At 39.1% G+C, this 26,981-nt stretch overlaps 1 protein-coding gene across 3 annotated transcripts; it reads left to right on the top strand.

Annotated features, from left to right (window-relative positions):
• The first annotated feature begins 991 nt into the window (after positions 1 to 991).
• LOC121377711 (nmrA-like family domain-containing protein 1) lies at positions 992 to 26,730 on the top strand. Of its 3 annotated transcripts, XM_041505795.1 has the most exons (6): positions 992 to 1,048; positions 2,788 to 2,858; positions 18,898 to 19,104; positions 21,488 to 21,615; positions 22,825 to 22,969; positions 26,592 to 26,729. In XM_041505795.1, exons 3-6 carry the CDS (start codon positions 18,912 to 18,914, stop codon positions 26,690 to 26,692), a joined length of 567 nt encoding a protein of 188 aa, XP_041361729.1. In that variant the 5' UTR covers positions 992 to 1,048; positions 2,788 to 2,858; positions 18,898 to 18,911; the 3' UTR covers positions 26,693 to 26,729. The 3 variants fall into 3 exon arrangements, with proteins under 3 accessions (XP_041361729.1, XP_041361731.1, XP_041361732.1); XM_041505797.1 differs by lacking the exons at positions 992 to 1,048; positions 2,788 to 2,858 and adding an exon at positions 10,798 to 10,886 and having other exon boundaries at positions 26,592 to 26,730; XM_041505798.1 differs by lacking the exons at positions 992 to 1,048; positions 2,788 to 2,858 and adding an exon at positions 17,906 to 17,956 and having other exon boundaries at positions 26,592 to 26,730.
• Positions 26,731 to 26,981: the final 251 nt, after the last annotated feature.

Consider the following 26,981-nt stretch of genomic DNA (forward strand, 5'->3'; position numbering starts at 1 on the left):
TTTACTTTACCATCTCCAAACGAAAGAATATTTATTTGAATTTGTCGATTTTAACACACGTAAAATTAAGAAATGAAAACGTTAATTGTCTACGTTAGTATATTTTATTTTAAAAACATAAACATGATCATTGTCGATAATACGTTGTCAAGATCAAACCGGTTTTAACTAAACACTCTGGTACCGTATCCTCAACCGAACGTTCTTCGTACAGCGCAAGATTTCTCTTTTAAATTTTTGGAGACGAACCCTATAATTTCAAATCCACACACAACTGAAACAGACAACAGGCTGTCGTTTGTGCTTTACCAAGCAATGGCGGTACAGGCGATGAATCGAGCGTATACTTTTGACGATCTCCGTTGATAGCGAACACACACGAGTTTTTTAAAAGTGCATTTGAGCTTGTGTTTTATATTTGTACATGATGTTATAATATGGTAACCAGAGAATGTAACTTTAAACGCCTTTCCAACTAAAACCTATGTATGGCCCTAGCGCTTAACTTGTGCGTCACAAACAAGTCAATTTTAGGTTAACTTGTACATCACGGAGTGATCGATTCGACCGTTTGTTTGTTTTCACTGGATGCCTCAATAGCTCAGATCGCATCGTGGTTAGCCTTGCAATTTGCGGGCGATTCGGTGCCAAAGGTTCGAGTCCCAGCAACGGCATGGAACAATATGTGAGGCCAGAAAGGATTTAATTATCCCCTGCGCCAGTGCGTTAATATCTATGTATGTAACAGTCAATCTCGACATACATACAATATATAGATATTCGATATTCATACACCCAGTACATACATACATAGATACATCCATCCATACATCCAGAGAGAGAGAGAGAGAGAGAGAGAGAGAGAGAGAGAGAGAGAGAGAGAGAGAGAGAGAGAGAGAGAGAGAGAGACACACACACAATACACAAACAAACACACAAAATGTAAAACTGATACGTCACAGACGCGTGACGTCATAATGACAACACTAATTTTACACCTCGTGTGACTACGGACGTTATAACAAAAGGACTAAATTTTTGGAATAGTGTAAGTTTAGTCTAATTATGCATGTACATTTAACACTATATGCATATTTACATACTTGTGTAAACATAAGCGTATGAGACAGGGGGAGCAAGCTTGAGCAAAACCTCAAATTCGGGCAAAAATTATAGAGATATTCGGGCAAAATGTGCTAACCTGAGGCCTTTTTACCATGTATTTCCATCATTCTACCCTCAAAATTAGTTGTAATCCATGTAAAATATGCCTAGTGATTCGTTTGCAAGCCTATATATAGCTGTTTGGTAGTAATGCTAATATGAATAAATGATGATGTTATACACACTGCGTCGTAGGATCGAACCACCTCAGTGGACCCATTCTTGAATTGTTTTTTTGCCGATCCAACCATTCCACACGACTGGTATATCAAAAGCCGTGGTATGTCTTGTCCTGTTTGTGGGAATGTGAATATAAAAGATTCCCCTACCCCCATTCCGAGCTAATGAAAAAAATTGGCGCGTTTCCTCTCTAAGAATGTGTCAAAAGTATCAATAGTTTGACATCCTACAGCCGATGTTTAAAAAATCAATGTGTTTTAGTGGTGTCGTTAGACAAAACAGTCTTTTAACTTAATCTTCAATTCCTGTTTTAAGAATGAGATACCGTCTTTACAGTTTGATGGAAATTTGTTAACAAATTTTTAATTTACACCGAAATATTTTGTTAGAAATACAATTGTGGTAAAACTTCATAATATGTTCTCATACGAGTTGTAGAATTGAGTGACACCCAATAGCTGGTGTGTATTTTTGTGCTGGGGTATCGTTAAACACTAATTAATTCAAGAATTACAAGAGGCGAGATGTAGCCCAGTGGTAAAGCCCTCGCTCGATGCGCGGTCGGTCTGGGATCGATCCCCGTCGGTGGGCCCATTGGGCTATTTCTCGTTCCAGCCAGTGCACCACGACTGGTATATCAAAGGCCGTGGTATGTACCACCCTGTCTGTGGGATGGTGCATATAAAAGATCCCTTGCTGCTAATCGAAAAGAGTAGCCCATGCAGTGGCGACAGCGGGTTTCCTCTCTCAATCTTTGTGGTCCTTAACCATATGTCTGACGCCATATAACCGTAAATAAAATTAGTTGAGTGCGTCCTTAAATAAAACATTCCCCCCCCCCCCCCCCCCCCCCCCCCCCCCCCCCCCCCCCCCCCCCCCCCCCCCCACTTCCTCCATATCTTCAATTCCTGTTTCAAGAATAAGATACCATCTTTACAATTTGATGGAAATTTGTTAACAAATTTTTAATTTACACTGAAATATTTTGTTAGAAATAAAATTATGGTAAGAGTTTAAAACTTCCTAATATGTTCTCATACGAGTTTTCGAAATGAGTGACACCCAATAGCCGGTGTGTACTTTTGTGCTTCTAGAATCACAAGGCAGCCAAACAATAATTCATTCATTCAATACTCCTAGAATTACAAGGCAGTCAGTTCGTTTCCTTTTGACACAAACGGATTTATTCTGACACTTGGCTTTCCAATACCAACACCAGATTGATTATTAACGACAATTATTGCTTCTTTTAGTTGACAATTATCCGTGAAAAGTCTGACAACTGTGATGTAAATTAGGAAACGTCGTATCATTAATTATTCAATCGTGGTTCCTTTCAGTTAGCGGACAAAATATCGATTTTCCTCCCTCTGGCTTAAAAGCTTATTTCTTGCGTCCACCAGCCAACAACTAGTCCTTCCTGTCATTTTCTTTTCGTTCCAGTAACCGCGACGAAGTTCAGCGAAGCGGATCGTAAGAAGTCAAAAAACAAATAAATCCGAAAACACCTGAAGGTTGGTTTATTTAATTATTTTAATATTGGTATATGTTCGTTCTTATGTCTAATTTAGGTTCAAGCATTCTGTCCTGGACATTCGAGTTATCTGGGTTTGGTCCTGACAAGGGTTGGTTGTTAGTTACAATTCAATTTCAACTTATTTTCGTGCTTATATCCAATTAAGTTTCAAGCACGCTGTCCTGGGCACACACACTCAGCTACCTGTGCTGTCTGTTCAGGAAAGTGGGTTAGTTGTTAGTTTGTTAGTTGAGAGAGAGAGAGAGAGAGAGAGAGAGAGAGAGAGAGAGAGAGAGAGAGAGAGAGAGAGAGAGAGAGAGAGAAAGCGAGAGAGAGAGAGTGTGAGTGTTGTGGCCTTACACCTACCCATTCAGTCCTTAAGAACTCGATCTGGGTGGGAGCCAGTACCGGGCTGCGAACTCTGTACCTACCAGCCTGTAGTCCGATGGTTTAACTATTGCGCCACCAAGGCCGGTTGTTAGTTACAAAGAGGTCAGTGTAGTGGCCCAAGAAGTCATTAAGGTGGTGTGGGTTGGATCTCTTTTTAAACAACAATAAATAAAGTTTGTTTTATTTAATGACGCCACTAGAGCACGTTGATTTTTTATCTTATCATCGGCTATTGGATTAAAAATCCCATGCCTCGACTGGGATCCGAACCCAGTACCTACCAGCCTGTAGGCCGATGGCCTACCACGACGCCACCGAGGCCGGTTTTAAACAACAAATTACAGCGACAGTCCCGAGTTTATTGTCATTGTTAACATTTAAAAAAAAAAAAAAAAAATTGTTTTTATCCCACTGCCCCTTTCCTTTTACTCCTTTGAATTGCATCTCATTTCTTCCCAATCTGTCAACTCCTCCTATCTTTTAACTTCTTCGCTGTCCACCTCCACATGCCAGTCCTGGTCTCTCCAACCGAGACAGGTGCTTGTCTCGTGTGGCTATCCGTGTTACACACCTGTCATTCCCCATCAGCTTTTAGCTGTGGGCTTAGTCAGACCACTTCGGAGAGTGTTCGGTAGTTACTTCTGACATTATTAAGAGACACTTGTAACTATCTACTAGGCTCCCCCTACTACCGGTGGTCGTTAGTTAGTGCCGCGGGTCAGACCACCTTTGTTAGCGGCATCATTGTTAAGATACAGCAGACTAAAAGAGCTGTTTTAATGACTAAACTAACGCACTGAATACAGTTTTCTGCACGTGGCTCTATATTAAACGTGTATCTCATCGTCCTGGTATTTGAACTAAGTCAAGCTTAAAGTGACATACCCTCGTTTTTTTTTTAACCCACGTTCATCTAAGAAGTAATGGGTAATGAGACGAGCTTACGTTATTTTTGACAGTATTTCCCTGTTTAAACATCACATACTTTAGCTTCTCTCTGTTATAACCATATTCAAATGTGTGTTCAGGGCTAGAAATGAAAAAAAAAAATCTACATGCACCAGGTGCATGCTGAAAAAAAAGTTACATGCACCATTAAAATTCTGCATGCACCAAAAATAAGGTAAATCCTGTTAACAATGAGAAAAATACTATTTTAATTACCTTGATTACAGTGTTGATTATCATTTTCTTTTTAATTTAATTTAACTTTTTTAACTCGATAAGATCTGTTGGTATAATATAAATTAGCCTACGGAATTCGACGAGAAGTTGCGATTGAAATAATCACTGGCTGACTTCGAGTCAACTACGCGAGTAACGCACATGCATGTTCGCAATCATCTGATCAAGTGCCCATATTTGAGGTCGAAAATGTTCAAGGCAGTTACGGTACTTTGTATTGATCACAGAGCTGGCGGAGTTCAATTTGTCAGTGACGACAACAACTGTGTTATGCGCGTGGATACCCCAAAGTCGGTCTCGACCACCTTCCCTAATACCGTTCACGGATATAACCGAGATATTGCCGGCAATTTTCGCAAATATATTTCATGGAAATGACCGAAAGGGCGCCATTCTTGTAAGTAGGATTATGGGATACAAAATGGATGCGCCCATAAGATAAAAGTTATCGTTTTCATGTGGCGAACAGATTACGAAATGCATACGCAAAATTCACCAACTTGAGTCTGAATCTGGTAGACAACAGGATACTATTATCCTGTTCAATTATTTAGACCCAAAGTTTTTTGCAAATTTTACGTTTATTTCCTATTCGATATTTGTTTTCTTTGCATTTACATGAAAACAAACCCAAACCCCGACAGGTTTAATATACAAATCATCATATAAAATGCACGAAGTTGACTTAATTCCACTTTTTAAAAATCTCTGTGTCGTTTGAATGCACGTTATTTCGCCTATAAATAACTAAGGTCATTTGCATATCAAAAGCATCATTCTGTTGTGCGTTTCAAACTAATGTTCGGTTCTATTGTCCTATCCGCACAAATCGTAGTATGACCTATATTTAAGAAAATATCTGTAAACATGAAGCAGGCGCGGATTCAGGTGGGGAGTTCAAGTGACCAAACCTCAGTTTGAAAAAAAATATGTATCAAATATTATAATTATATTGTGGAATACACAAGAGCGCGCGCTGAAGGGGGGAGAGAGAGAGAGAGAGAGAGAGAGAGAGAGAGAGAGAGAGAGAGAGAGAGAGAGAGAGAGAGAGAGAGAGAGAGAGACGTCATTTATGTAACGACGCACTCAACATATTTTAATCTATGGTTATATGGTTACAGGGAGAGAGAGAGAAGAATATGGTATGCATGCGATTGGTGGAGGTGTGACCCTCTGCACAACCCCAACCCCACTTAAGGCTTCTTTTGTATATGGTAAAGTTTGTTTTATTTAACGACGCCGCTAGAGCACATTGATTTTTTATCTTATCATCGGCTATTGGACGTCAAACATATGGTCATTCTGACACTGTTTTTAGAGGAAACCCGCTGTCGCCACATAGGCTACTCTTTTTACGACAGGCAGCAAGGGATCTTTTATTTGCGCTTCCCACAGGCAGGATAGCACAAACCATGGCCTTTGTTGAACCAGTTATGGATCACTGGTCGGTGCAAGTGGTTTACACCTACCCATTGAGCCTTGCGGAGCACTCACTCAGGGTTTGGAGTCGGTATCTCGATTAAAAATCCCATGCCTCGACTGGGATCCGAACCCAGTACCTACCAGCCTGTAGACCGATGGCCTGTCACGACGCCACCGAGGCCGGTTTTTTGTATATGGAGCGGGACGTAGCTCAGAGGTAAAGCGTTCGCTCATGGTAGGTCGACTGATCGATCCCACATGGTGGACCCATTGGGTTGTGTCTAGTTCCAGCCTGTGCACCACAACTGATGTATAAAGGCTGTGGTATGTGCTATCCTGTCTATGGGATGGTGCATATAAAACGTCCCTTATTACTTATCAAAATTGCTTATCGGAAAAAGTGGCCCATGTGGCGGTAGCGAGTTTCTTTCTCACTGTCATAATGCTCCTTAACCGTTTTGTCTGACGCCACATAAACGTATATCAAATGCGTTGAGCGTGTCGTTAAATAAACATTTCTCTCGTATGTATATGTAGTCTATATGCATTTTGAGTCGATTAGTTTATAGGTTGTTAGGTTGTTTGATAGTGAATGATATGGAAATAAATAGTTTTTGGTGTTAAAGAGTTCATGCATACATTAAAGTAATACTCCTGATGGGTATGGAGAAATAACTTAATCAGTCGACGAACTCATTTCTTCATCACTATCTTCGTTAAGGGGGACTATCACAGGGGGTATTTTATTTCTTATAAAACTATTTTGTTTTCTAAAATCTTCTTCGATCTTTATTACATGTTTAACTGCGTCAGAGAAGTGTGTAGGTGTGACAGAGTTCAATGCATGTACAAGTTCTCTCCGCACTGTGGTCATTTTACCATCATTATGACGAGCTATGTGCCCTTTGACTTGACTCCAGATCAGTTCTATCGGATTGAGTTCAGAATGTCTTGGCGGCAGTCTTAGACACAAGTGCCCATGGCGTTCAGCAATATCATCAGTAACAAATTGCTTTGCACATTTGTTACTTTTCACAAGTTCATAAAGAACTGGCTTTGTCATGTTACTCTCAAAAGGTATATTTTTGTTTCGTAGCCACGACTGAATTTCTTCCTTTTTAGCGTTTAGTGCAGGACACCGTGTAATCTCAGTTAATTTGTTGTGGTAGCTTGCGTTACCCATGACGATAACAGAAGGTTCTGGTAGAGAAGGCATAAGTTGTTCTTCAAACCATTTGATGAAATTGTCATGATTCATCTCACCATGATAGTCTCCGTCTGTTTTTTTTGCCTCAAAGATCAATTCACAGCCATCTATCAATCCATATTTATCACAGCCAGCATGACAAATAATAAGTCTTTTTCCCTTCCCAGTCACCGAACAGAGTTTAGGAACTCGATCAGCAGCGTCTGATTTCGGCAGGTGATTGGCGGTACTTGTGCCCGGGTGGATATCTGTCCAGTGGTGGGATGTTGTGTGGTTGACATTCACCCAGGTCTCATCTTGATACACTATTAAATACCCCTGTTCTCGTAAACTGGATATTTCATGGAGATAGGACAGTCTCCTGTCTGATATATTGGCGTCCTGAAAAATCACTTTTCCGGTTGTAGACATATGTTGGTATTTAAAATCGAGGTCATGGAGTGTTCTTCGTAAAGTTGATATGGATATGTTGATTCCACATTCCTCCCTTAAAGCCACGTTAATCTTATATAATGTAGGTAATTCGCCCTCTCTATAAAATCTGTATGCTCGTCGTCTAATAACATCTTTATCAAATAAATCGATGAGTTTTCGGTCGCGATTTTTAACAGTGATTTCTGTGCTTGGATTCGTAGAGCTTAGATTTTTCACAGTTCTTTTTACTGTTGAAACCGAAACTTTAAGTGCAGCGGAAACTCGATCGACAATTCGATAAGAAGCATACCTAGGTCTACCGCGCTGATATTCATCTTCAAAATAATCGAAAACGTTCTTAATACACGATTTTACATCAACTGAAGTGTTTTTCGATTTACCCATATTTTTCCTCAAATAACAATAACAAGAATGTCGACTAATACATTTTCAATGAATTTATATACCCTACCTAACTTGTATTTTACGTGGTTTACACATTGCTACAATAGCACGTGCAGTCATAGATCGAAATAATGATGTTATTGACCAAGCAATGCTATCGTATTTTTAACATTCAGGGCTGTGTCTGCGGGATGAAAAAGTGGTTGAACCCATACGAGTCCGAACAATAGCCCTTTGGTTTTTCGCATTACAAATGTAACACTCCACCCCCAAACCCCAGCCCCTAGCACCACCCTAAATACTATATATATATATATATATATATATATATATATATATATATATATATATATACGTATGAGTTCCCAATTTAGAGGCAAATTAAATAACATTTTTATTATTATTTGATGTTGGTGGCCTTTGACATTTTATCTGCCCCCCCCCCCCCCCTGGTCTTCTGGGTCCGGCCCTGCATTAAATTTATTTATAAATTTGGAAAGCACATTCCTGCGGTGTGTGAGGTGATTTGTGTTTATTACTGTGCTACACCTCAGTTGTGTTAGGTTAGGTATGGTATGCTAATATATAATTGATATAATAAAATAAAAATACATAATACATTAGCTAAATTGATTAAATATAATGCACCTACAAGAAAGGGTTACGTGTTCTGTTTGTTTACATCTATGTTTAACGGAAAGATTAGACAATGCTGTTACACACTGCAAAACAATAATAACCTTGATTTAGTGAAACAAGCTATAATGGCCTTCACGTAGCCTCAGATCCCAATGTTTTGATATGCAAATGACCGTAGTTATTTATAGGTGAAATAACGTGCATTCAAACGACACAGAGATTTTTAAAAAGTGGAATTAAGTCAACTTCGTGCATTTTATATGATGATTTGTATATAAAACCTGTCGGGGTTTGGGTTTGTTTTCATGTAAATGCAAAGAAAACAAATATTGAATAGGAAATAAACGTAACATTTGCAAAAAATTTTAGGTCTAAATAATTGAACAGGATAATAGTATACGCAATACACAGTACTTGAAAAATATTAGCATGCACCGCGTGCACCCAGTTTTAAAAGTTACATGCATACGCAAAAATCAGCATGCACCGGTGCATGTATTAACACTGCATTTCGAGCCCTGCAGTGTTGCAGGTTTGTAGATTAACTAAACTTGGTGTCCATTTTTACGGGTTGAAACTAGGGTCAGCGCCTTTAATTAGATTCCCTAATATACAACTGTATATGTTTTCGTACCACCCAGAGCGGTGTTTAACGACTCAGTGGGTAGGTTTAGGACCAATACACCCTCTTCTATCTCACTAACAACTAACTACTAACCCACTGTTCTGGACAGACAGCCCAGATAGGACCTTGAACCTAGTGCTTGAACCTTAGGTCTCACTACACAGATCACGTCCGGGTGAGAGTTCATTGATGACGGTCCACTATAGTTCCTAATTGTGACACAAGTTGTGGTTAACATATTCACTTCTAGGAAATGGTGAAGAATTAAAAGAATATGTATGTTTAATGGTAAGCCTTCTGGCTGTATTTTACCCATGTTATTTTGTAATATTGTGCATTGACCTTTTGGGACATGGGTGTATAGCGCAAGAGACAGCCAGAGTGAATCGGTTAATGAATCACCTGTTCGGACCGGTAATACAGCCAGATGCGGACGTACAGCAAAAAAACCGAGACGGAAATATTCTCAATTTTGGAGTGAAAATAAATGCTTATATAATGTATGTTCGCAATGGTGTATGTTGTTAGTGCCAATGAGAACCCGTTCTATTGGCAATCTTCGTTTGAAGTTGGGCAATTTAACATGGGTTTCAATGGCAGATGACATCTGTGTAGTGAGACCATAATTGGATATAAGCACGAAAATAAGTACAACTGAATGAAATGGACGTATTTAGTATGTGTCTTACAATTAAGTCTCCGTTACCTACAGACGGGCCTGTCTTGGACAGAACTATCCGACGTAACAAACAAGTTCAATTAGCAGTATGTGATATTTTATTTACACTTTCCCCCAGACAGGACAACACATACCATGGCCTTTGGTATATCAGTAGATAAGCAGATGTGAAACAAAAGGTTAACAGGGTACAATATACTGATACTCATACATCTATACTGACCTACACACAAGGGGGCGAGACGTAGCCCAGTGGTAAAGCGAGGTCGGTCTAGAATCCATTCCCGTCGGTGGGACCACTGGGCTATTCCTCGTTCCAGCCAGGCCATCATATCTATGGAATGGTGCATACAAAAGATGCACTTTCCCACAGACAAGAAAGCACATACCACAGCCTTTGACCAGTCGTGGTGCACTGGTTGGAACGAGAAAAACCTAATCAGTTGAATGGATCCACAGAGGTGGTTCGAACCTGCGACACAAGCATCTCAAGTGAGCACTCAACTGACTGAGCTAAATCCCGCCCCCTCTTGGACAACTGCCTAAATCATTTTCAGAGCTTTGGGGGGGGGGGGGGGGGGGGGGATTTCTTAACATTTGTATATCTATAAAAACAGAAATGAATTTTTTTTTGGTTGTTGAATGACACCACTAGATCAGTATCCCACTGACATGATAGCACATACCATGGCGGGACGTAGCCCAGTGGGATCGATCTGATCGGTGGGCATATTAGGCTATTTCTCGTTCCAGCCAGTGCACTACGACTGTGCTATCCTGTCTATGGGATGGATGGTGCATATAAAAGATCCCTTGCTACTAATGGAAAAATGTAGCGGGTTTCCTCTCTAAGACTAAATGGTAAACTTACCAAATGTTTGACATCCAATAGCCCATTATTAATAAATCAATGTTCTCTTTTACGCCCAAACATAATTATGTAAAAAAAAAAAAAAAAAAAAAAAACCTAAGTCACAGACGCGTGACGTCATAACGAAAACTGCATTTGACAGCTCGCGTGACAAAGAATTTACATCAAAAGGACTACATTTTTGGAAGTGTAAGTCTAGTAGATAGAAATGTATGCTACACTCTCGGTTTCTTCGAAATTTTTAATTTATAAGCACTTAAGTAATAATCACTGTCTCCAGTACTATTTAACAAAACACCTTACTTTTGCAATTAGAAGTTACATTTGTAAATTTAGATGTTCTACTTATCAACTGAATATTGAAACTGGTCGTTATAGAAATATTAAATACTAGTAGACAAAACCACATATATGTAGTTTTGTATTTATTACATACCCTAAATTTGAATTTTGTTTCCAAATAATAGTTTAAAAATTGTAACACATCACTGCTAGCTAATGACGGGGATTTCTAAATTTACACAACTAGGTCAGCTGTGTTACTACGCGGACCGATGAACCACCAATTACACATAGGAATATAGTTCTATTTAAACAATAAACAGAACTAAGAAAGAACTAGTGAAAAGTTACCTATAATTTTAATGATATTGTTTGAAATGCTTTTTAAAGACAATGTAATAGCTAAAATTCAGGAACAATATAATATTTAATTTGCTCGTAATACGTCACAAAACCTTGAGTGTGCCAGTTTTATCAACGAAGAAAAATGTCAAGAATTGTTCACGCAATGTCTGTGTCGTCATCGGTGTGTTTTCTTTTATTGGTGTTCATGGAATTATTCGTTGCTGAAAAGCTGAAGTTTATATTAAATGTGCCTCCATAATTAGTCGCTCCACTGAATAATCCGGCTGTCAGTTCATCCAAGTTTTCTACGTGAGGAGACGGTGCATGTGATGTCATTGTTGCTAAAGTCGATGACAGTCACTTTTCGCACCCTTGTTTTGGCTTCGTACACAATAAATATAGCATATTATCTTGCCATAATTTACAAATCCATATTTCGTAAAAGGTACAATTTTTTAATCACAAGATTTTGTTCACAAACACATTCAGGTGCATCAGTTATGTTTAAAAAAAAAAAATTCAATAGCAATTTTACATTGGAATGTTTCCAAAAAGGAATTTGACAGGGGTCAAGGAGATGTAAGGAGATGCAAAGTGACGTCATTGGAATACTGACGTCATTTAAATTGAAAATTAGCTGTATTATTACAGGTTGCATAGTACCAAAGAAGAGAGTTGGTAGTAATATGTGACATTGATTATTTGTACATATACTATTGTCCATTGACAATAAATAAATACACTTTTATTTGTTATACAGTTGTTATGCAGTATATACCAGAGGTTGAAACTAATGCGGGGTACCCCCCAAAATGGAACTGCAATTTTCAGCAAAAATGACGGTTGCTATTAAAAACATTAATTAAATCTCTTAAATGATATGTGACCCCCCATTTTGTTGCAGGTAGATTAGATATGAGGTGCCACACTTTCTATTGCTGTACTTCCTGGGTGTGTTGAAACGCTGCTTATATCAGTTTTATTAGTAAATGTTAACATTATCGGCAATAGGAATTGATTTGGTCTATTAGAACCTACAATGCTTCGCCACATTAAAATAAAAACTAGTCTACTAACCTTGACCACTGTCAAATTCCTATAATAAGCAGACAACGCTGTTTACAGGTCGGTATTTTTTTTTTTTCATAATTCTGGACAAAATATTAATTTGAAGTTTTAAAAGATAAAAGAAATAAAAAGTACCTTTTGTCAAATATATTATATCACAAAATTACGGTTGGAGATGTTTTATATCCAAAAAGTGACTGTCGACGTGTCGTCGGACTTAAACAAAATTTAGTCCGAACCAAATTGTTAACAACAACAATAAATTACTCTCCTACCTTTAATTTCCGTTACATTTCCCCCAAATGTTGTCCAGACACAAGTTGTGAAAAACCCCCACAAATTCCACATATGAGACTGTAACGATGTCGCCAGTATCGACTTCGCTGAGATAGCATAGGGCAAAATACCTGCAGTGTCTGCCGTCTGCCATTTTGTTTTTTTTATGGAATACTCTCCAAGAGAGGTGAAAGTCTCCAAAGTATTAGGACCGCATTCGAATGAACTCGTGAAGGGATAATTCCTACATGTAGTTGTTAAATAGTAATTACAAGTTACTGTTTGTGTCCGGTTTCACTTAAACAGGGAACGACTATTAACTATCAAATTATCAAATTCCGTACCTAATAATTTTATTAAACGAAATTAAGCGAATTACTATTTTAATGGCACTGCTAAGATATGTATTTAAATTGCAGTAGGGCAACGACCCCAGTATTCGACCACTTAAGAAAGAAAGGCTTATAACATGTTAATTTTATTGGCATTTATTAATATTTCTTTTTCTTCGTAAATACTTACTGGCAATGATATTCATTGAATAGACCCAAGTTTTGTTCATGCGGTATACGCCGACTATTTAAGTAGGTTTGAGTGCCTCAAGGAACAGTATGTAGTATTCGACCAGCTGACCCAGTATTCGATCACTTTCTAATTAACTAATAAAACTAAACTTTGAAGTTTATTTTATAGTAAATGCAGCATATACAAAACAACTAAATCCAAAAAGTGTTGATTTTAACAACTGTAACACATAGTCATGCATTTACGCATGCACGCACATGCTTATATACACATTCACACATACTTTCTGATAAACAGTCTCTTTGGTCCTATCTCAATTTCCAGATAATGATACTAGACTGAAAATAAAAGAAAACATAATTTTGTAAGTCCTGACAAACAGCACCAAAAGACATAAAAGTAGTAAATTTGTGGTTATTGAGACTTTATTTTAGGAATGTATCCTCAAGCTTTTCTATTGGTCGAATACTGGGGAAACCCTCTCTATCATATGTCATTATTTGATCACGTGGTCACGTGATCGAAATTATAATGACTGAGGTCACATTGCATTGCCAGCTCTATTTTATTATAAATAAAAACCTTAAAAACATTTTCAAAGATTTCAAATGGATTAAAAGTATTGCAAATGTTCACGGGATGTTGGATGGTGTAATAGCATGCTATATATTATCACTATAGCCGATGAATATATACTTACGTTCATTCACATGGTTATCATCTGCTATTGCGTTTCCGGAAGAAAGAATGTTCACCCTGTCGCGTATGTTCAAAATACGTTGGGAAAATCTATATACTATTCAGTTTAAACGAGTATGGTAATTGATTACATACACCGGTCGAATACTGGGTACTGGTCGAATACTGGGGTCACTGCCCTACTCATTAAAAGTTAAATAGAAGCCAGGCCCGTACGCAGAAATTTATATTGTGGGGTGCGTAATCGACGGCCCAAAGGGCCGGAGTTGCTAGGCGGGTCCGAGGTCATGCCCCCCACCTCCACCCCCACCCCCGAATTGTTTTTAAATCTAGAATGCAGGAGGTGCATTTTTCTGCATTCTGGGAAGTAAATTTGTCACATCGTCGGACTTTTTAATTTTTTTACACATCTACGAATGGACCTCGGCAGACTAGGGGGGTGGGGGTGCGTACGCACCTCTCGCACCCACCCACCCCCCACCCCCCACCCCTGCGTACGGGCCTGGAAGTATTGCGATAATATCTACCAGGCTTCAACGTGTTACTAGTAGTTACCAACGGCTACCTTACTTTTGGTTTAAATAATTATTTTCGTCACATACTGCCTTGTAAATACATAAATACTAATTTGTAAATAGTTGTGTCTTTAAAGCCGCATAAAGTCAAGTCATGAAAATAGAAACATGTTTTCATCCTGCACTGGTGAATATTACTTTCGACGTGATTAAAAAAACTGGAGACGTTATCGTGGAGGGACCCGTTATCATGATAAGCACGAGACGATTGGAGCGCAGTATAACACATATTAGTCAACATTTAAAATAATTAACGTTTGAGTTTGAGACAAACAAGTAAAGACACACAGTGACTCAACAATCTCATTTTAATACATAAATAAAACTTGGCTCTAAATGGGACAGGACCGACTTGGTCCAAAACTGAACTGGGGCCGAATTATTCCCAAACGGTTGAAATTCAAGTTAAGGGAGATAACATCATAACGAAGTATTACCTCCATTAACGTCACCGTGTTTTCTCTGGAATACTGGAAAATCGTTATTCATAGTCCGATTAACTTGTGTCAAACGTTTATTTTTCAAACAAACTACCGATAGAAAACAAGTTTTATGGAAGATAAATTGCTGCTGGTCCACTGTGTTTTCCAATGTCCAGTTTTGTTTACAGATTAAAGGGACATTCCCGAGTTTGCTGCATTGTAAGATGTTTCCGACTAATAAAATACTTCTACGATTAAACTTACATAATAAATATATTTTCCTGTTTAGAATATCAGTGTCTGTATATTCAATTGTTTCTGGTCGTCTTAATATTCGTAAGACGCTCAAACTGGATTTTGTCTTCAAATAATTTCGTACGTACGAAAAAATATTTTTTAGGAAATAAAATGAAATTTAACCTAGTACAAACACTAGAACGATCATGAACACGTTTAATATACAGCCACTAATATTTTATGCAGAAAAAAATATATTTGATATATAATTACAATTGTTAAAAAGTCTCTGTTAGTCGATAACGTCTTACAACTTGCAACAAACTAAGGAATGTCCCTTTAAAGTAAAATTATTGGACAGTGGCCAACTGGCGAATGTGATTTTATTTTTCAGACGCCAGGGAATATTTTTAGTCGCCATAGCGAGTATTTTACTCGCTTTGTAGAGCAGTGTTATGACGTTGTTAGATTAAGTCATATCCTTTCACCTCTCTTGGAGAATATTCCATAAAAAGTCAAAATGGCAGCCGGCACAAAATTACATGCTTTTTACCCTATGCGATCTCAGCGAAGTCGATATAGGTGACATGATTATCATCTAGTATGTGGAATTTGTGTTATTGTAATGTTTTTTTCAAGATTTCTGTCTGTCATTTTTATGGTTGTATCGTCAGGTTTCCGTATTAGCAGTATAAGACATTTTATGGAAGGAAGGAAATGTTTTATTTAACGACACTCTCAACACATTTTATTTACGGTTATATGGCGTCAGACATATGGTTAAGGACCACACAGATTTTGAGAGGAAACCCGCTGTCGCCACTACATGGGCTACTCTTTCCGATTAGCAGCAATGGATCTTTTATTGGCGCTTCCCACATGCAGGATAGCACAAACCATGGCCTTTGTTGAACCAGTTATGGATCACTGGTCGGTGCAAGTGGTTTACACCTACCCATTGAGCCTTGCGGAGCACTCCCTCAGGGTTTGGAGTCGGTGTCTGGATTAAAAATCCCATGCCTCGACTGGGATCCGAACCCAGTACCTACCAGCCTGTAGACCGATGGCCTAACCACGACGCCACCGAGGCCGGTCAAGACATTTTAAAGTCCCGAAATAAAAACTGGCGAAAAAAGTGGGAGGGGCCTTTTCCCCCTCTCCCCGAAGGGGTTGTAAAATATATATCCTGGGAAGGGGGAGCCGCTGTTATTTGTGCTACAGGCCCCCGAGGATCCTTAAAGGATCTCAGTCACGGATTTAGTGGGCCTTATTTCTCGAAAAATGGATTATAAATGGAAATTACATTCATTTGGAATACCAAACGTAGTTATTGTATGATCCAAAACATTTTAATTGAACTACGACCATGTATTTCCATCATTCTGTCGTGGTGCACGTTATTTGTAGAACGCACCCCTGCGCGTGCTGTAATCTCACCGTGGTGCAGGGGTGTAACATTCTCTTTGAGAATGGCCAATACAGCACAATTGATACAACTGAAATTTTGAGTAAAAGTCAGTATCTGTCTGTGATATTTGTATTTTTGCACAGTTCTTTACACTGTTTTTTTTTTAATCTTGAATTTTTATATTGACTTTATTTATTTGCATTACCATAGTTTGACGCCCAATAATCGATGTATTTTTCGTGCTGGGGTGTCGTTAAACATTCATTCATTCATTCATTCATTCATTCATTGTAGAACGCAGGACATTGCATTTCACGATATCGATTGATTTGTTTTTTTTTTTTGTTTTTTTACCTCCCGGTGTAGCTTTCCTCCAAAACTTTCTGAAATCGATGTAAACACGTTACCACAAGAATCCAAGCAATTCAGCTAAACATGTAATAGGCCTAAAAAGTCATACATAGTAACTTGAAAATAATACCTTGCAATTTTTGGGGGTTTTTGTTTGTTTTTGTTTTTTATTAATATTTATTATATTTGCGATTGTAACAGTAACGAATTATTGATTGAATCATACAATTGTTCATTGTAAGTAATTATTTCATTTGTTTCCACACTTAGTTACACGACTGTGGTGTCTGTAACCATGTCCTGTGAATATATATTTATATACAAATTATGCGTCGCATTAGTCATGATGAATTTTACTTGTAGAATGCAGTTTCCATGGTTACAATGTGTGGTCATGTAAATGTAAATGAATACTTTCAACACTATGGTTACAGAGGTTGTCGTGAGAATGGGCATGTAAATATGATTAATATCATTATGTACCTTTAACACTTTGGGAGTTAGGTAAGGTGTTAGAAATCTTAAGACAGGCCAAATTATAATATGTGAGAATGGTTTATATATACAGTATATATATATATATATATATATATATATATATATATATATATATATATATATATATTTACAACTGCCAAAATTGTAAGGTATATTAGCTGTGGGGAATGGTTATATTATAATAGTGAATTAATTGGGCAAACATTACAACCGGTAGTTCAGTATTACAGTAGGTTTTATGACCACCAAAGATCTTGAAGGACGATTGGGGTCAGAAGTGAAATTTGAAAGTTGACGTTTTTTTTATCAGTAAATCGCAAATTCAAATAATAAAAATGACTGAAAACAAAACAATAACAACTGTATGATCAACAGAATGAAAAAGATTGACAGAAATAATGTTCCACAGTGATTAATCATGGACCTTCCAGGAAATTGTCAAAATCGAGAATGACACGTCACGCACGTGGTGTATGGGGCAACTGCGTGATGCACGTGCAAACTATGCAATGTTTTTCGGTGTGTTGATAAACAGACCTGAACGTTCTTTACTAGGATTTCTGTGGTCAAAACGTATGTTTGGTCTAATAGTTGATATTAACATTAATATTTCAGGTTCCGCTACTTTTTTAAAAAGTGTGTGTGTGTGTGTGTGTGTGTGTGTGTGTGTGTGTGTATATATATATATATATATATATATATATATATATATATATATATCCACACACACGTGTGTGTATATATAGATCTACGGAAACCATAAAAGTGATATCCGGTGAAAAGTCATATTTTCACTGTATTTTAGCTACAGTGAAAATATAGAAATCGTATTTACTTTTTTGTAAAAGTGCATGATTAAATCATCTCCCTTTGTCTCGTTTCTTCGTATTTAAGTTTGATAATTACCAATGCATCTGATCGTATTTGAAAAATTAAAAAATGTAATTTAAATAACTGTACCTGTAAAAAGGCATATCAAGTGTAATTATGATAAAATATCTAAAACGAATTGAATACGAAGCTAAATAATGATGACACAATGTAGTGTCATTGAGTGTAAGTGTAAGAATTTAACGGCGTTTGATTCGTTTTGTTTTTTGTGGGAGTTTTTGGAGGATCGCTTTGTCATGTATGTTTGCACAGCAGTATTATTAAATAAATGTTAACATAGATAATTTTTATTCAAATTTCTTTTTAAAAGTCTATGGTCAAGTAAATTTTCTGGAAAAGTCCCATAGGAAGAAATATATCATGGCGTTACGTGTTTTCGATAGGATAAGCGAAAGATATTACCAAAAAGAGAAAGATATTGTCAAAAATTAGCAAAGATGTATATAATAAATAGACCATTTCATGGTGTTTTTTCTGAATACGATTTTTATGTCAACGAGTGATGTGACAACCATATTTTACGAAAAAAACATGAAATAGTCTATATATGGTTACACAGCGTGCACTGAAAATGATCATTTAAATGTGGTCATGTACCTTTAACACAGTTTCCATGGTTACAGGGTGCGCATCGACGATGGGTTCTGGCACCAGCGGCTCTCGCAAGAAAGATGTCAAATTGGTTCGCCCGGTGTCGGTGGTGGTGTTCGGCGCGACTGGCATGATCGGAGGATCGGTCGCGCGCACGCTCAGTAACAGTCAGAAGTTCAAGGTGACAGTAGTGACGCGAAACCCGAGCAACAGTCTGATTCGCCGTCTGGAGAAAGATGGTAGGAGTTGGTTTTAAAGGTTCCACGGTACCACATCAATTACTATTGCAGATAATGTTAATATAACGTTGGGGTGTTTTTGTTAATATAACGTTGGAGTGTTTTTGTTAATATAACGTTGGGGTGTTTTTGTTAATGTAACGTTCGGGTGTTTTTTGTTAATATAATGTTGGAGCGTTTTTGTTAATATAACGTTGGGGTGTTTTTGTTAATATAATGTTGGAGCGTTTTTGTTAATATAACGTTGGGGCTTTTTGTTAATATAACGTTGGGGTGTTTTTGTTAATGTAACGTTGGGGTGCTTTTGTTAATATAATGTTGGAGTGTTTTTGATAATATAACGTTGGGTTTGTTTTTGTTAATATAACGTTGGGGGTGTTTTTGTTAATATAACTTTGGGGTGTTGTTGTTTTTTTAAATATAACTTTGGGGTGTTTTTGTTAATATAATGTTGGGGTGTTTTTGTTGATATAACGTTGGGTTTTTTTGTTTTGTTAATATAACGTTGGGGTTTTTTTGGTTCTGTTAATATAACGTTGGGATGTTTTTGTTAATGTAACGTTGGGATGTTTTTGTTAATATAATGTTGGGGTTTTTTTTATAATATAATGTTGGGTTTTTTTTTGTTAATATAACGTCTTCTTGTTTTTTCTCTTTTTTTTTTAAAATATAACGTCGGGGTCTTTTTGTTGATATAACGTTGGGTTTTTTTGTTTTGTTAATATAACGTTGGGTTTTTTTTGGTTTTGTTAATATAACGTTGGGGTGTTTTTGTTAATATAACGTTGGGATGTTTTTGTTAATATAACGTTGGGGTGTTTTTGTTAATGTAAGGTTGGGGTGTTTTTGTTAATATAATGTTGGGTTGTTTTTGTTAATATAACGTTGGGGTGTTTTTGTTAATATATTGTTGGGGTGTTTTTGTTGATATAACGTTGGGTTTTTTTGTTTTGTTAATATAACGTTGGGGTTTTTTTGTTTCTGTTAATATAACGTTGGGATGTTTTTGTTAATGTAACGTTGGGATGTTTTTGTTAATATAACGTCTTTTTTTTCTTCTTTTTTTTTGTTAATATAACGTTGGGTGTTTTTGTTGATATAACGTTGGGATGTTTTTGTTAATATAACGTTGGGGTGTTTTTGTTGATATAACGTTGGGATGTTTTTGTTAATATAACTTTGGGGTATTTTTGGAAACAAAGCACCTGGCAGTGAGTCGTGGCTAATGGCGTATCAACACACACACACACACACACCGCACCCCCCCCCCCCACCCCACCCCGCACACACCCCGCACCCCCCACACCCCCCCTCCCCCCCACACACACACACACGCACACGCACACACACACACACCCGCACAAGCTCCCTCCCCAATATAAAATCCTGATTACGCTAGTGATCTGGGCTGTGAAGATGAGCTTCAGCTATCTCGAGTACTCTGCCGTTCAAGGGCTATACGGACATTCAGAGAGTTATAATGTCTATGTCGAAAACACGGACTGGCTGCCTACCACACCGCTCTAATATAACAATAACCCCATGTTTGACGTTAAATACCTTTACATTGATCAGTTTCGAGTTCGCCGATAACAAATAGTTCACGTATTAACCACTACTACAGATACTACAGGACGACGCCCGTATTTAACGGGAACATTACTGAAAGGGGCTGCTCTCGGGTTTAAATCGCTGTCCAGTTTAGATGCATGTACTTCTCTTGATTTCCCACTTACTGTTGTGTTGGTGTACGGACACACCTGTACATACATGGCAGACACAGACACACAGTGACACACATAAACACACATACAAGCGCGCACACACACACACACACATGCGCGCGCGCGCAAACACAAGCGCGCATACACAAGCGCGCATACAGACTACACACCCACAGTAGCACACAAACACGCACGTACACACACAGACACACACTGACACTGACAGACATGTACACACACACTCACTGACACACATGCACACACACGCATGCGCACACACACGCACACCACACAAACGCAGTCTGTGAAACGCACTTTTTTTTTTCTTTTTTTTAACCAAATGAATTGAATAAAACTGAGAGGGGCGGGATTTAGATCAGTGGGTTGAGTGCTCGCTTGAGGTGCTTGTGTCGCAGGATCGAACCACCTCGGTGGATCCATTAAACTGACTGGGTTTTTTCTCGTTCCAACCAGTGCACCACAACTGGTCAAAGATCCCTTGCTGCGTTAAGAAAAATGTAGCGGGTTTCCTTCGATGACTACGTGAAAGAATTACCACATGGTTGACGTCCAATAGCCGATGATTAATTAATCAATGTGCTCTAGTGGTGTCGTTAAACAAAACAAACTTGATGAAACCGAGACCGTTATAATTCCAGGGGCGGAGATACGAACAGCCGACCTCAATGACCCGAAGAGTCTGGTGCGCGTGGTGCATGGAGCAGACGCCATGTTCCTCGTCACACACTACTGGGAACACCTGAGCAAGCGCAGTGAGACGCAACAGGTGAGTGCATGTGAACAGTGAACAACATGGAGACAAAGCAAGTGAGTACATGTGAATACTGAACAACATGGCGATGCAGCAAATGAGTATATGTGAACAATGAACAACATGGAGACGCAACAAGTGAGTATGTGTGAACAGTGAACAACACGGAGACGCAGGAAGTGAGTATTTGTGAACACTGGACAACGTGGAGACTCAGTAAGTGAGTATATGTGAACAGTGAACAATAAGGAGACGCAACAAGTGAGTATATATGAACAATGTGGAGACTAAAAAATAAGTATATGTAAATAGTAAACAGTAAAGAGATGCAACAAGTGAATACCTGTGAACAGTGAACATTAAGGAGACGCAACAAGTGAGTATATATGATCAATGTGGATACTAAAAAAATAAGTACATGTAAACAGTAGACAGTAAGGAGATGCAACAAGTGAGTATATGTGAACACTGAAGAACAAAGAGACACAAAAAGTGAGCATATGTGAACACTGAACAATAAGGAGACGCAACAGGTAAGTATATATTAACACAGAAGAACAAGAAGACACAACAAGTGAGTATATATGAACACTGAAGAAGAACCAGTGAGTATCCTATATGTGGACAGTAAAACAGAACAAGGGGACGTAGCAAGTAACATTAATGAATGGATGTTTAACGACATCCCAGCACGAAACGTACATCGGTTATTGGGTGACACACCGCTGCAAGGGAGTGCTTGTGAACACCAAAGAATAAGGAGACAAAATAAATGAGTATACTATATGTGAACAAAAACAAGGTGGCTCAATAAGTGAGCACCTGTGAACAGTGAACGTCAATGTGTTGCAAAAGTGAGTACACATTGAACACTGAACCAGAACACAGTGACGTAACAATAATGAACAGCAAAGATACGGGACAAGTGAGTATAATATTATGTGAACAGTGAACAAAAAAACGATGATGCAACAAGTGAGTACCTGTGAACAGTGGACCAGATGATGGCGACGCAGTAGGTGAATACATGTGAACAGTGAACAAGAATAAGGTACATAAAGGTGGGGGGGGGGGGGAGCACACGTCATATCTTTATCTTTATTTATATAGAGTGCAATAAAACAACGTACATTTTTGTCGTCGAGTGAGTGGACCTTGTAGCCGATGATTAATAAATCAAAGTGCTCTAGTGGTGTCGTTAAACAAGACAAACTGTATTTGCAGGGTATGAACGCGGTGTACGCGGCGATAAAGTGCAACATCAAACACTTGGTGTTCTATGGTGCCGAGTCGTGTGTCTGCGCCACGGGCCAGAGGTGTGGATACATGGACGCCAAGGCCGCCATTGAGGAGTACATTAAAGGGACAGGTTAGTACTTTAACAAAAATAAAACAAAACAAACAAAAAACAAATACAGAAGCGGGGAAAATGTTTGGACCAGTCTGTAGATCTGACCTTAGCACTGGCATAGGAAGCGGGGGCGGGGGGGGGGGGGGGGGGGGGGGGGGGGGGGAGAGGTCAAGTGGGGCATGTGACCCCTTTGAAACAGCAGCAATGTTTTTTTAATATATATTTATACATCTCTCTCTCTCTCTCTCTCTCTCTCTCTCTCTCTCTCTCTCTCTCCCCCTCCCTCCCCTCGCTCCCTCTCCTCTATCTCTCTCTGTGTATGTATGGCTGGTCTCTCATGTCTCTCTCTCCCTCCCTTCTCTAACCCTCCCCTCAATCTCTCTCTCTTCTCTCTCTCTCTCTCTCTCTCTCTCTCTCTCTCTCTCTCTCTCTCTCTATATATATATATATATATATATATATATATATATATATATAATATATATACATATACATATACATATATCCCTCCCTCCCCTCTCTTTCTCTCGCTCGCTCCCCCCCCCTCTTTCTCTCCTCTCTCTCTCTCTCTCTCTCTCTCTCTCTCTCTCTCTCTCTCTATATATGTATATATATATACTCTCTCTCTCTCTCTCTATGTATATATATATATATACTCTTCAAAAAAAGAAACGCAAAAGGGTACAAATGGGTTATAACTCCGATTTTATGTTTCCTACCGGTTCATGCTTTGTGAATATAAGGTCATTGCATGTCCCAAAAACACATTCCCACGGTTACATTCGATAAAACGCAGCTACTGTACAATAAAGTTCCAAAATGTGAATATTCGCAAAAACGCAGCCACGTGCAAACCATGTCACCACTGCACGTGCTTTGTCTGCACGTGCAACATGAACACCGACAGTATAAAAAGTGCAGGGTGTTCGCTTGCCTGGCCTCTGTATCTGGCCGACAGTTGACAATCCAGGACATACCATGTCTCAGTGAAACCGCAGAGAAACAATGCCATCGGCCGACTAGACGCAGGCGAATCCAGAACGGCCGTTGCCAGGGCATTCCATGTGTCCCCAAGCACCATCTCCAGACTGTGGGACCGTTACCAGCAACATGGATCAACACGTGACCTCCCTAGATCCGGTCGACCACGGGTCACTACCCCGGGCAGGACCGCTACATCCGGGTACGCCACCTTCGGGAACGATTGACTACTGCCACCTCCACAGCCGCAGCAATACCAGGTTTGCGCAGGATATCCGACCAGACCGTACGGAACCGCCTACGTGAGGGTAGGAATTCGTGCAGACGTCCAGTTCGAGGTGTCATCTTAACACCACAACACCGTCGACTCCGACTGCAGTGGTGCCAGATTCATCGACAATGGCCTCAACTGGCGATGGAGACAGGTGTGGTTCAGTGACGAGTTCCCGATTTCTGCTCCGACGTCATAATGGAAGATGTCGCGTGTATAGGCGTCGTGGTGAACGTTATGCGGCAAACTGCGTGCAGGAAGTGGACAGATTCGGCGGGGGTAGTGTCATGGTGTGGGCAGCCATCTCACACACTGGCAGAACTGACCTGGTCCACGTGCAGGGCAACCTGAATGCACAGGGCTACATTGACCAGATCCTCCGGCCACACATCGTTCCAGTTATGGCCAACGCCAACGCAGTGTTCCAACATGACAACGCCAGGCCTCACACAGCACGTCTCACAACGGCTTTCCTACAGAACAACAACATTAATGTCCTTCCTTGGCCATCGATATCACCGGATTTGAACCCAATTGAGCATCTATGGGACGAGTTGGACCGACGCCTCCGACAGCGACAACCACAGCCCCAGACCCTGCCCGAGCTGGCAGCAGCCTTGCAGGCCGAGTGGGCCACCATCCCCCGGGACGTCATCCGTACTCTGGTTGCTTCAATGGGCAGGCGGTGCCAGGCAGTTGTCAACACACGCGGAGGCCACACCCGGTATTGACTCCAGATGACCTTGACCTTGGTGGTGTGTCCTATCACTTACTCACAATGGACTAGAGTGAATTGTGAACAATCCTGCAACATTTGGTAATTATCGGACTCACCATTCAATAATTAAATCAATTCTCCAAATGTTACGACAATGTGGTTTTGCGTTTCTTCTTTTGAAGAGTATATATACATATACATATACATATATCCCTCCCTCCCCTCTCTTTCTCTCGCTCGCTCCCCCCCCCTCTCTCTCTCTCTCTCTCTCTCTCTCTCTCTCTCTCTCTCTCTCTCTCTCTCTCTCTCTCTCTCTCTCTCTCTCTCTCTCTCTCTCTCTCTCTCTCTCTCTCTCTCTTATTGCATGATCGGGAGTGCCATACGAAATTTATTCAATGAGTTTGGGAATCCTTTTATTTCCTGTGCAATAGCGGATATTATAAGTTGTAGAAGCATCACGAGGGGTATATGGCTTTTTATGTACCCTCTGTGTGTTCTTTTACCCCGAGCCGAAGGCGCGGGGGTAAAAGAGCACACAGAGGGTACATAAAAAGCCATATACCCCGAGAGATGCTTCTACAACGAATTTATCTTGCCGACATGTTAAACCATATAGCCAAATAATCAAAATAACGCCAGAAAATAATTGTTAACAATTTATTAACGGAGCCGTACCACGCGGACGCGAACGAAACCACTTGCCAGTGACGAAAAATAGTTCCGTCGATAAACGAGTTTTTAACTTCAAATGTTTGTAATACGAAATTGTCTGAAACAGATATTAATAAAAAAAATAAAAAACACTTTTTTTTAATTAGAAATGTATTAGTAAAAAAATAAAAATATTAAAAAAAACAAAAAACAACAATTGTTGCTAATCGCGCATTAATACAATAACACCACGACCGTAATTAGGTGGCCGAGTTCAACATTGCAGCTTTTAAAAGTATTGAAATAGTGTATTTTATAGTAAAAATAAAATTAATTATGTATACTTGGTTGATTATCAATGTTATTTATAATCTAATTATTGCTTTCATGGGCGGATCCAAGGGGGGAAGGGACCAGGGGGACGCGTCCCCCCCAAAAATTGTTCAAGTGCCCTCAAAATGTCCAAGTGCCCTTTTTGTCTGTAGAATTTTTTTTTTTTTAAGTAAACAATAATTATATTGTAGATAAATGAAATCAAGATTTTCGTGTACATGCGCAAGCTTGCAGATATGTGTCTGTGTTATTGAGTATCAATGGGGCCCCATTGAGGTTCTAACGCGAGTGACGCCAATTTACTTCATTATTGCTAGTATATTATGACGTAGAACTGTAGGAATTCATATTAATTGTAAATATCAAAACTTGTAGTAAGGTGCCCTTTTGACGAGTCAATGTGCCCTTCTTTTTTGGTCCCCCCCTAAAAATATTTCCTGGATCCGCCCATGGCTTTAGCATTAACTGGGGCGGCTGGAAACTGTTGGAAATTACAGACGGGGTATAAAAGAATTTGGCTCCGCCCACAGGGGGATAAGGGATTTGTCCAACGGCAAACAACCAATGGGATTAAAGAATTTTACATGAAGGCGAGATAAAAAACAGTTCCCAAACGAATTACGTGTGGCACTTACGCAGATACATGAAACCAGATGAGTAATTGAGTTGTTTATGTTATGTTTCAGGTTTACCGTACACGATCCTTAGAGCGTCATTTTTCTATGAAAATTTTCTGAGCATCTTCAAGCCTCACAATATTGGAGACAATGTATTTGTCATAGGTTAGTATACAGTGACGTAGTGGGAGAGTATTCAAGGACGTCATGCTAGTAGACAATGATTTCAGGTTATTAGTATATAGGCTACAATGACGTCATAAGTTTAAGTTAGTATACAATGAGGTCTTAGCTTAGTATGTCACGCCTACCACCCAAGTAGTGGGTAGAATGTAGAATGAATTTCCATCGAACAGTAAACTTAATGTTTAGGCAGACATCAGTTACTACACAATGAAGGGCAATATGAGGTTTTATGGACCTAGACATTGATATTTAATTTAACCAAGGCTAACGGCC

Source organism: Gigantopelta aegis, chromosome 7 (genome assembly GCF_016097555.1).
Source record: "Gigantopelta aegis isolate Gae_Host chromosome 7, Gae_host_genome, whole genome shotgun sequence".
NCBI lineage: Eukaryota > Metazoa > Mollusca > Gastropoda > Neomphalida > Peltospiridae > Gigantopelta > Gigantopelta aegis.

Bases quoted from the DNA above. Each gene is read 5' to 3' on its own strand.
- LOC121377711 (XM_041505795.1), top strand. From the start codon at position 18,912: ATGGGTTCTGGCACCAGCGGCTCTCGCAAGAAAGATGTCAAATTGGTT. The intron at 19,105-21,487 runs GTAGGAGTTGGT...TTATAATTCCAG, and splicing joins TCGCCGTCTGGAGAAAGATG to GGGCGGAGATACGAACAGCC. The intron at 22,970-26,591 runs GTTAGTACTTTA...GTTATGTTTCAG, and splicing joins GGAGTACATTAAAGGGACAG to GTTTACCGTACACGATCCTT.